The 12,761-nt window shown below is 34.3% G+C and overlaps 1 protein-coding gene across 1 annotated transcript in view; it reads left to right on the top strand.

Annotated features, from left to right (window-relative positions):
• The window catches only part of LOC143243346 (uncharacterized), a 48,672-nt gene extending 41,873 nt beyond the window's left edge, over nt 1-6,799 (top strand). Inside the window, exons 2-3 of the mRNA XM_076487220.1 lie at nt 3,664-4,766; nt 5,240-6,799. Of these exons, the coding sequence (XP_076343335.1) occupies nt 3,664-4,766; nt 5,240-6,340 (2,204 nt within the window). The 3' untranslated portion in view covers nt 6,341-6,799. The remainder of the gene's footprint in view (nt 1-3,663; nt 4,767-5,239) is intronic.
• The last annotated feature ends 5,962 nt before the right edge of the window (nt 6,800-12,761 follow it).

Here is a 12,761-nt window from a genome sequence, read left to right as displayed (position 1 = left end):
GACATACTTTACGGGTAATTTACTTGATTTCTGTTATAACACTTGTGTAGTAAAATATACAAATCGAACATAATATACGGATAATTGGATTAGCTACTCAGATGACGTTGTATAATCATCTTCAGTAATCCAACACAGTATACATTAATAGATTTTGTTGCACTAATTACACCTATATAATCATATTTATAAATCTAACATACATCTGTGGCTTTCATTACAAAGTGTTATTATCATTAGAAATCCAACATACTATGCGGGTAATTGGATTAGCAGGAAGACAATGTGGACCAACGCACCAAATTGTTCATGTTTGTTCTTCTTCGTTCAATAGTTTAAGGCTGAATCCACTTTATGTGTTTCTATGCACTTCACGTTGTCAGTGCTCAGTCGTAATGCCTAACAGTATTTTTTAAATCATAATTCCACTCTAAACGATGTTACCATTACAGCTTGTAGTTAGCTTCCTCATGGATATCTGGTTTTCTTTATTAAAAAATGAAAACCTTAAGAACAGGGTGAAATAGTAATTACACTATGTAAAAATGTTTTTACTGTTTTTTGTTCCTGGGCAGAAAGTGTTATTTCCTAATTACTTATGCCTAAAGTAAATAGAAAAGACCTATTTTTCTCTTCAAATTTTGCTTTTGGGCAATCACAAGACCGAAAATTATGTGGAACTGGTTGAGGCTCTGCTGAAGAACTTCGGCAAAACGGGGCGCAAGATGTCCCTGAAAGTCCATATCCTTGACGCTCATCTTGATAAATTCAAGGAGAACATGGGAGCATAGTCAGAGGAGCAAGGCGAGCTCTTATACCAAGATATACTGGACTTTGAACGCCGCTACCAAGGAACATATTGCGAAAACATGATGGGAGACTATATTTGGGGGCTGATACGTGAAAGTGATTTACATTACGGTCGCAAATCTCAAAAAATTACTCACTTTTAAACATTTTTGTTCATTTTTGTATAACTTTAATATAAATACATGTAAATCTTGATTCATATATTGTTTTCTTCAGATCTTATGTAAATGAAAATGTGCAAATATGCCAGTTTTTACATGTAAAATAGGTTAATTTATAAATATCATTATCCAGGTCACAAAAGAAAAATTTGAAATAATAATGGCCATTTTCTGTACTTTTACAACACAAGCAGTTAAGAAATAACACATACTATCCAGGAAGAAAATTTGTGTCACATAGTGTTAACAGCAAATAATACATAAATATTGGATGAATGTATCATGGAGAATACTCAATGCTTTGTGCGCTATACCATCGTGAATTTTAGGGAGCCAATCTGTATATTATGAACGAAGGAGTAAAAGGAAATCAATACACATAAAAAAAATTATACACCTATTAATGGAGCCAAGAACTTACGTACAAGAAAACCAAGTTGAGTCAAAACGTCTTGATTATTACAGTCCATTATACATCCCCGCTGCGATGTTGGTCTAATTGACCAACATCATAATCATTTTGTGCTCGTGCATTTGACGGTATAACCTTAAGTATTAATATTGAAGCTCATGTAAGGATGATTTAGGTATAGCTGTATCTTCCATGTACTCATATTGACATTCTATTTGGCTCTGCCATTCCTTCGTCATTTTAGATGTGCCAAATACTTTTGATTATTTGTGTAGTTATCTTTGAGGACCCCATATTGTATGATGCTCTTTTCATAAAGTTCTACATACAATAAGAAGTACGAGATTATTCAACTTATACCTATATAATTTAGAACGTATAAAATATTATTCCATTTTACTATGAATACCAGAATATGTATTTAAAATTATTGATGCGTAAAACCCTTTTAAAAGTGTTGTATTAAACAGACATAAATGTATATATATTTAAAGTATTACTTTAAATGCCGTATTAAATCTTATAACAGCACCAAGTTGTTTAGCTTACCTAGTGTTACAGATATATTTTTTAAAATTTTAATTATGAGGCCATAGGGTTACGGAAGCATTTTATTGTCGAGTGACAAGTATTGGTTGGGAATCTTATATATAAAGGTAGTCAAATGTTGCCCATATAAACATGGCTCATGTTTCTATTAGCACTGTGTTAACTTAAGCAAATGTCAGCATCCTTTTGAAAAATTGTCCTAACCTTCAGTACTACAGCTTTATCGATGTGTTTTAACATAATTATCTACAGAACAACGTACTGGTCCTTTACTGGAACATTAAACACATATAGCCCAAGAGTTGGCGGTGGGTGTTATGACTAGCTGCCTTCCCTCTAGTCTTACACTACAAAATTAGGGACGGCTAGCGCAGATAGCCCTTTAGAAGCTTTGCGCGAAATTCAAAACAAACAAACAAATCCTATCAGCTTTCTCGTTCTGTTTAAGTATTTCTGGAAATATTCAATCATAAAAGTGTTTCATCGTTAGGATGTTTTCATGTGGCCAAGTATATTAATATAAATCCACTTTTTGAACTTCAAAACTGATAAACCACCTATGTCTTGAAAATAAAAATGAAAAAACTTTGTATACATGAAAAACAGAATATCATAAAATTCGCCACAATAAAAACCTCAACACTATAATTTCATTGGTCACAAGATGGCACTACTAAGCATCTACAATTAATTCACCAATATCAACAAGTGTCTATCGCATTTATAGATAATACCTTATTAATACTTTATTTACACGAAAAAAGTATTACTAGATGCTTTCTTATTCGGACTCTTGGTACCTGAGGACATCGCAATAGATGCTATACAATAAAGACTTTCATTAAATGATGGACAAGTTACTGGGTTGTTTGTTGTACACATTTCTGCTACTTTCTTACAAGTTAATATTAAATACCTTTTTTTAAATATCTTTTACTCAAATGGAATTTTTGCTTAACTTCGACCATTTTCAAAAATAACTATAAAATCATAAAATAATAGAGGTAGGAAAACAAAGTACATGATATAAAAACAAAATAATTGTTGTTGTTTTACTGCACCATGGTCGTTACATTTCTGAGGTAGTTGTGGGTAATTTAAGAGAACTGGGTACTTAGCATTTACTTCACTATTCCTTCTTTAGTATATTTGTAATGGACCTGTTTGTGTATTTGTAATGGATCTGTTTGTATATTTGTAATGGATCTGTTTGTGTATCTGTAATGGATCTGTTTGTATATCTGTAATGGATCTGTTTGTGTATTTGTAATGGATCTGTTTGTATATTTGTAATGGATCTGTTTGTGTATCTGTAATGGATCTGTTTGTATATCTGTAATGGATCTGTTTGTGTATCTGTACTGGATCTGTTTGTATATTTGTAATGGATCTGTTTGTGTATAAAGGCACAAAACTAGTCATTTCTCAGCAATATCTGAATTTTATTTTTAATTTTCCCGAGTTAACAATGTGAGTTTACTATGTCTATAGCGTGCATTCAACTAAAACCCAAACGTGATCCATAAATGTCAGGTGTTCTCATCGAAATCTACGAAAACAAAAATTTCAAAACCTGTTTACTACAATGCTTCAACAAGAAATTTGAGAGTCATTGACATTTGTAATAAATATTTGTTTATGGTAGAAACATACACCTTTTTTGCCGTAGCAATTACAACTATTTATTAATCCAGATGTGTCTTCTAAGGTGTAGTTTATCTGTATTCACAGGCTTACCTGTCTTTTGCGAAGATGCTACCACTCCAGTCTACAGAGGAACCATGGATGACCTATCTGCTGCTGCAGCTGAGATAATGGTGGTGAAGAAATCTAGACCAACTGTAACTGTCCGTGGGTTTCTTAACTTTCGAACAACTGTAGATAATACAGTGATCATATTTACACCAGGGAGTGACGATAAAACTCAAAGACCCAAACCTCTTCGAGTGTCATCATTACACACAACTTCGTCAGCTGTGATAAGTAACAATAACGAAAATATGAAAACTGAAAACGTGGCCTCCACACAAAACACTAATTTATTTAAATCTCAAAATAGTCTTCATCGTACAGTGAAAGAACCTCATTACCAAAAAACATTTAATAATGTCATTCCAAGCTCAACTACTTTTCATCCATCAAGGACACAGTCTTCATTATCTCGTTCATCTTCCAAATCGCTGACATCGACCCAATCATCCAGAGATTTCCCAAGTACTTCTACCAAGTCAACAGTAACATCTGCTCTACCTCATTATCCAACAGGCTTAGTAACTATTTTGGGGGGAACACTGGTAGGAGGTGGAATCACAACAGTCTATGAAACCAGTGTCATTGGAACTTACATAGAAGGAAAGTATGCTCAAATCCTTCAAAGTACTTCGTTAATTATCTCTTCCGTTTCCAGTACATCTGTACAGAAAAAGACTCAACCTTCTGCGACTCCTGTTGCTCCGCAACAAACCACAAGAAAACCGAGGTTTCAATTTTCCCGCCGAGTTACAGCCTCTAAAAGTTTAAAACAAAGTAACCATCCATCCACAGGTTCAATTCGACATCCAGTTGATAACAACAAAGACTCAGAAGCAAACACACATGATGATAGATTCCCCACACGTCTTGAGTCGTCCTTTAGGTCCCCGGAATCCTTCCAACATCAGTCTCACCGACCAACACAGTCCCTTGACACTGTTCACACTCGGACTCTGGCCATTCGACCACGTTTCTGGGCCTCTCGGCAGTCTGAAAAAGTAGAAGACACTGTCTTTATGCGCTCACTCAGAAGACCTTCAATCAGGTTTCAGTATGTTCCCAGGAAGAGGAAAACGAACACGGTTTGTAGCATAACACCCTAGTTCTTACTTTTGTAAACTGTGTTCTATACAAACTAAAGTGATCAGTTATTTTTACAAGAAGGCTGTTTTTGATAAAAGTTGTAAGGTCTGTTTGTTAATACAGAGTAGTGTTATTGCAATACATGTTAATATAATACAGCATTGTAATAGAAGATAATATTTTGTAGTGCATGTTAACATTACTGAAATGAGATTAAAATTACAATGCATGTTCATATATTGTAATGAATGTAAGTATTTTGCTGTAATTCAGGAAAACATTCTGCAATGGAGGTTAATATTTTGGAGGTGATTATCTACTTTAGGTTTTTGTTTTGAACTATTAATTGATAAAACACAACAGTAATTTAAAGATCCATAATGATTGAGATATTTTAATTTTTAACATTAATAACTTGTATGACATTTAAGTTAACATTTAAGTTGGAAATGTACTTCGTTTTGTCTTTCAGGTTCGTTTGAACCGCTTCAAAGTGAGGTTGGCAACGCGTCCGGAAATCTACAAAACGCAAAAGACGTTTTCTCTAGAAGATAACAGCGAAACGCTGCCAAATGAGGATTCATTTGATCCTAATAGTGTAGTATACGAACTAACTACCGTAACTAGTGAGGTTACTTTACACGTGGGTCGTCGTAGGTCAGTACGGACACTAACCATAACCACCCAGGTTCCTCATACACTCGAGGCAACAGAACTTCTATCCAATGATCTATTCGAGCTCACTGAAGACGACGATAATCTATTAACGAGCTTTAAACCGTCTCTTACCGTTATCACACGGAGTTACTCCACTACCCAGCACACGTGGCGGACGTTTCTAGTTCCCGTGTTTGATGGAGAGTCCACAATCTCTCGCACTGTAACTGAAAGTTACATTATCCGGAAGACTATCACTGCCTACAGAACAATGCCTCCAGCAGACCTGTTAGTGGTAAACGCTTCGGAATTTCAATTTCCAGACATTATCGGTTTGGACTCTCAGTCAAGCGTCACTGTCCAAACCCCACTGCCTGGGATCCGAGGTTCGAGAAACGACAATCCTCTACTGTCACTGGAGTCGGCTTTGTCCCAGAACCCCTTAGCAGCTGTATACTTGGGTTTGCAACAACTCAACCAACAAGTAGCCCTTATGTCAACCATCACTAAAACATCTTCGTACGTGACGACTGAGACCGTTTACAGCACCAAGGTCGTCAGCTTCTATGATGGTCGAGCTACTCGGTTTAGAACATTATCCGAGGTTCTGTCAACCATACAACGAACGTTGTCTTCTATACTGACCACAGTACAACCAGTGGTCAACACAGAGGCGCTTCAACAACGTCAACAGTTCCAGCAGTTATTCGCGACCCAGCCACAGCCACAGTACACTACCATCACTTCGTCTTACACCACTGTCACCACGGCAACCAGTACCAAAGTCCGTGTCTATACGCTCATTTATAATGCATTTAGCACTAAGTACCGTACGGTTACAAGCACTAGTTTCATCCCAACAACCGTATCAACGTTTACTACGATAAAAATGCCTGTTACTCCTGTCTATACTTAAGTGTATTGTATATTAATATTAAACTTTGTATTTCTCAGGAACTCACTGCCACTAAGGGGACATCAGGCTATTAGTTCTGTAACCTCTGGAGCCTGTCGTTGTAATCAAATGAGTACAGACAACGATCAGATAAACTAACAGAACACAAATAACTTTTTGATCGACACGTTAGATAAACAACGGCGTAAACATCATAAAGAAAGCTAAACTTTGGTTTACTGAAAAGTTCTTATGGTTGAATGTTTAGTGTGTGTAAGTTACGAATGACAAATTGATGAAGACATGCACGTGGTTATTGTTGAAAGATTTATACTTCATTCCAGTTATCAGTTCGTGAAATCATAATTGTTCCCATGTGAACCTTGCAACGTTTATCACGTGATAAATCAACTTATTTCTTGGAACAGCGGATACGTAATTGTCCAAATCTCTAATACATAGCGGTTCATTTAGATTAATTTAGGGTTTTAATGTATTTGTACTTATACGATTTCGACCTCTTGAAGACGAGCCCTAGTATTTTTACTTCACTCACGTCTCTGATTGAAGGTTGTAGTGGATGGTGAAATAATATTTTAATACCCTCTAACACCTATAACATAAGTGATCGTGGCGATAAGAGTACAGTGGATAGTAACGTAATGTTTTTAATACTCTCTAACACTTATAACAGAAGTGATTATGGTAATGAGAGTACAGTGGATGGTGAATTAACGTTTCCTAATTCATAGCGAAAATAATTATGTCAGTCATTATCTGGTACCCTATCGTTAGTATATGTAATGTAAAATTTAAGTTTAATGTAAAATAATATTTATACTAGATGAACTTGGGTATTATAATGTTCTAATATATATCTATATATGTTCCTAAAGTGTCTCGTGGTTCCGGCTTGTATTAGGCTGAGGAATAATTCGTGAGCGTTTTTAAATAATTTCATTCAAGCATTACATGAAAGACTATACAATACTTCAATGCATGAACACATTACACCCAAAACATTTATTATGATACTTTATTTCATGTAATACCTAGGTATATAGTATGCATTGTTTTAAACGAAATTGCAAGAAATTAAATGCGAAAAGCAGATGGTGTCGAAAATGCTCGATTTTGTCCACTTGACATTCCATTTAATGAGCTGAAAATGAAAGCAAAAATTAAAGACATATGAAAATCAAACACACCATCTATTAGAGCAAAAATTTATCTACCAAATGACATGAAATATTTTGCGAAAGCGTTTCATTTATGAATATATTTTTTTAACTTGAAAAAAACGCTCACGAATTATTCCTCAACCCAATAGATTTGGGTTTCTCGATCTTATGTTGTTTCAATTCTATTTCAGGTGTCAGTATTTATTTACAGGTCTAGTACGATATGTATAACAATTAATTTGAAACCTATTCGTTTACTTCACCATGGGCAGTCATGTTCTACGTGAAAGCCGTGTTAATTAACAATAGTCCTGTACAGTAAGTTCTATTGGGAGAGAGCCCTGTAGTAAGTTTTTTATGTCCCAATCACACCACTTCACCATTTCTGTTTTCCATAGTTTACCAATTCCATGATATCGATGATTTCTCATAGCCCGTTTCAACAACGCAATAGCATAAAAATACTGTAACAATTAATTTCGTCGATATGTCTTCTAATGCAATAATAGTAATACCTATTTAATTTTCTTGTGGCTTACGGTATTTTACAGTTTAGGTGGAGGTATCATTTTAAAGCGTACCTATTTCAGACTTCTTGTTTATGTCCAATATTGCTGCTAGGCACGTGGACTACTACTGTCATTCAAATCCGTGCCCCAGGATTCTCACCTATTATAAGACACCACATTTTTTTACTTTGATCTTAGAACAATCTGTTGTAAACCTTCTAACCGGTCCGGTTTGTCATATGCTTTTGTTTCCAATGTCATTAAATACACGGAATATCTTCTTCTTGGAAATTCTAAATTCCCGATCTGACCGTATCTTTTTTTATCCAAGCGAATGCATTTTTTTTCTCGAAAATGGTTGTTACGTGACTTTCTCAAAAGTGATGGTAAGAAATGACCAACTGAATGTCGTTTAATGTGTAAGAAATAAGGAACAAAAATATTTTCAGTTATTTATATATTGAACATTATCAGGTGTCGTAAAACGAACATTAATGGAACATAAACTTTTGTTTAAATTTGCAGGTGTTTCAGTCAGACATATTAACGATTTGAAAGTGGTTTAGTCAAGCGTGTCTACAGTTTGAATATGTTATAGTCAAACATGTCCACAAGTTGAAGATGTTACATCCAAATATAACAACAATTTGAAAGTGTAACAGTAAAACAATGACTTGAAAATTCATAATACTTATTAATATTTTCGAACTATTTATAAAATAAACCTATTTTATTTTTGCCGATTTATAATGTATGTTTTATTAATCCGTTAAAATTATCTTTTTTATTGCATCTTTGAAAAGCTAAATAATTATGTAGAAATATTGAAAAATTATTTAGAATATTGAATATAATTTCATAGATATTCTAAAATAAAAGAGTAAATAATACTTCAAAACATAAAATAAATAAATAAAGATCGAGTAGGAAAGTATTAGGAATGGTTAACAGAAATGGGTAATAAGAATCTAGTATTACGTTAAGAATCGCTAAAATAAACACAGAAATGAGGAAAATAACAATCTACTTCAACGATTCCTTAACAGGAACATAGAAATAAAAAAAGCGAGAATTTACCTTTGTGTTAAGAACCGTTCATAAAAACATAAATATTGGTGAAAACAAGAATCTACCATTGTGTTAAGAATCGTTCATAAAAACATAAAGATGGGAGAAAACAAGAATCTACCATTGTGTTAAGAATCGTTTATTGGAAGAAAGAAATTAGGGATTGTAAGAAGACACCACGGACACTCCTTGAACACAATTTTATTTGTTTAGAATATCACGTGGAAACACACTCATAAATGAATGTCTTATCTCCAAAGGCTGAGATAAAAGCAGAAGCGTAAACCTGTTGATTCCTAGAGTTATAACATAGAATAATAATACCGTTAGAGATGAAATATACTGAATCATCTAAGAAACAGAAACGTGAATCTGGTGGGTCTTTAGTGTTAGAATATACGGCCATAATATTCTTATGTACAGAATATGCCAAAATATATTATCTTATAAAAAGGACAAAAAGAAACGTGAAACTAGTGATTCAATAGAAAAAAAGTTCAATTATCTTAAACCCTTTAAATTCCTCTGAACCCTTTCCAACAATCATTATCATATATAGTAGCCCAAGACTGAACACATTACTCCAAATGTAGTCTTAATCGATGACATATACTACGACATTATAACCTTTTTACACTTGTATACAGTTTTTCCGTAGATAACCCGAAAGTTCTCTCACTTCTTCTACCAGTAACAGCACATTGCTTGGATGGCTTAAGAGACTTACCAACAAGCATACCAAGATACGTTTCTTCCGTAAAACTGTAAAAGTTATCTCATCAAAGTTATACTCATGTTTTAAATTGTGGTACCTCAGGTACACTACCTTACATCTATTTCAATAAAAACCATTTGCCATTGTAAATTTATTTGTCCAATGCATCAGACGTTCCAAACTCCAGTCAGGAGATTACAGTTATCCCAACTGTGGCATTATTTCAGTTTCACTCCATTTATGGCACTCATCTGCTTTTCTCAGTCAAGACATTTTCTCCACTCAGTGAGCCAATATGTCCTCAACGTTCTCAACTTTCATAACAACATGTTATGAAGTACCCTGCAAATACTCTTAAAATCCATAGGCACCAAGTGCACGCCTATATCCTTATGTACATAACCTGTAACCTCTTTAAAGAATGTCAGTATATTAGTAAAGCTAAATTTTCCCTTGCTGAAATCATGGTGAATATTGAACAAGATTTTTAACCTTTCTAAAGTATCTTGAACGTGACTTTTAAAACTCTTCCCACCAATAATGTAAGGTTAATAAGACTATAATCACTGGGATATTTTCATCATCTCTCTTTAAAACAGAAGTAACACAAGCCACGTCCAATCTTCTGACCACTAGTCAAGGACTTACAAAGAATAGTGGCCCAGCATGGCCAGGTGAGTTAAGGCGTTCGACTCGTAATCTGAGGGTCGCGGGTTCGAATTCACGTCACACTAAACATGCTCGCCCTCCCAGCCGTGGGGGCGTTATAATGTGACGGTCAATCCCACTATTCGTTGGTAAAAGAGTAGCCCAAGAGTTGGCGGTGGGTGGTGATGATTAGCTACCTTCCCTCTAGTCTTACACTGCTAAATTAGGGACGGCTAGCGCAGATAGCCCTCGTGTAGATTTGTGCAAAATTCCAAAACAAACAAATAAACAAAGAATCATAGCAAGTGACTCACATATTAAATATTAACCTATTTTTAAAGGATTATTAAAATATTCTTTGCACCAAGATCTTTATCATTCTTTAAAGTTCAATTTATTTTCTAAACACACTTATCGCTATCTAGCAACTGTTTAAGATGTGGAATACTGCTTAAATATTTATAAACACAAAATATAATTAAATAACTCAGCTATTCCATAGTTATCTGGTAACAGCCTTCATATATCATAATTTAAATTCTATACTTTCACTCTAACATAATTTTTTTTTACCTTTAATGCATTGAAAATATTATTACCGTTGATTTTAACATTTTAAACCAACGATTTTTCATGTAGGTTTTCTTAACTTCCTGTTTCACCAACTCTCATGACCTATAATAGTTTTAGACTCCAATCATTGTAGTGAATTTAAAATTCTTATATCTATAACGCTTTGTTTTATATTCTTTAACAGCCAACCGAGTTTTTTCCTTTCCAGATGTCCTCTTTTGTGTGTAAATGACATGTCCATCTTAAATATTTATCACTTTGTTCTAAAATATTTTCCACATTTTATCACTATCTTCAACTAATTTATTTGCCCAAAACATAGAACATAATTATGTATCATTCATCATCATCTACCACTCGATTCCGTCAAGGAACATAGGGCCGCAATCACTTGCGGTTTCATGAACAGGTATTTAAGTGAGTAGGTTGTTAGCCCACTGCACCGAACCGTCCCTAATTTAGTAGTGTAAGACTAGAGGGAAGGCAGCTAGTCATCACCACCCACCGCCAACTCTTGGGCTACTCTTTTACCAACGGATAGTGGGATTGACCGTCACATTATAACGCCCCCACGGCTGGGAGGGCGAGCATGTTTATGCGACTCGGCGCGAACCCGCGACCCTCTGATTACGAAGCGCACGCCTTAACGCGCTAGGCCATGCCGGACCCCTATTATGTATTACTGTCTTGAAATCTGGAACCAAAATCTCATTATTCCTTATCACCAATAGCAACAAAGTACCAACTCTGATTATCCAATAAACAATTGTAACAAATGTTCTCCAACCTCTATCACATTTATTAAAAGTTAACAATAAATATAAAATAGCATTTTTTCTGGTGGGTTCCTGAACCAATTTTTAAAGAAATCCAATCATAGCAGGTTTTAAAAACCTTTCTCCTTCATAATTTTACTATGATATTTTACAATCTATATGTCCCGAAACTGAAACCTAACACAACTATAGCAACAATAACAGTTGAATTCTTTATCTACTGTAATGTTTCTTATCAATTTTATCTGATACTTCGAAGAAATTTCAACTAAAAATCTTTTTCTCTTGTAATCACTTAGAGAAACTTAAATACATTAAACCTATTTGTTTTATATCCTCAACTTGAACATGCTGTAACTCATATGTTATACATAAAAACACAATTCTCTGTATTTTCACTACTATATTACTATTAAACAACGTATAACCATGTAATCCTACTTTATGATTTTCCGCGTCGTTGAGTTAATAGCCCTTCAAACAAGCCAACTCATCCCCCATTTAAATATAAAACATCCATTCCACAAACCTTCCTTTTCCAGTTGAAATGTTCACATAAATGCTATTAGATAACCAGGTCCCCCCTTACATAATAACTTAAGCTTAGTATTCAGCCCTAGTGATTGACTTATAATATTATTCCCACAGTTAATTCTTGGGACTATTCATGACAAAATAAATTATGACTCCATTATTAAAATACCTTTATTTAACGATACTGACCTATCATTAGTTCGTGCATGCACTGAAAATGCTGTATCACTACAACAGTCATATACTCCAGACCACATCTTGGATAATTATCTATTTATTCCTTATTACCAGAAAGGCACTTAAAATCAAAGATATCTTTCTTTCTTGGCCTCCTCATCTATAAAATATTAACACCATAAAACGTGACTTTTATAACTTATTGTACTCTCTCTGAATATTTGTACCACTGATTTTAACGAACTTATAACGCTATTAATT

Source organism: Tachypleus tridentatus, chromosome 1 (genome assembly GCF_004210375.1).
Source record: "Tachypleus tridentatus isolate NWPU-2018 chromosome 1, ASM421037v1, whole genome shotgun sequence".
Taxonomy (NCBI): Eukaryota; Metazoa; Arthropoda; class Merostomata; order Xiphosura; family Limulidae; genus Tachypleus; species Tachypleus tridentatus.
The sequence above is the reverse complement of the archived record's forward strand: the minus strand, read 5'-3'. Positions and strand labels throughout refer to the sequence as shown.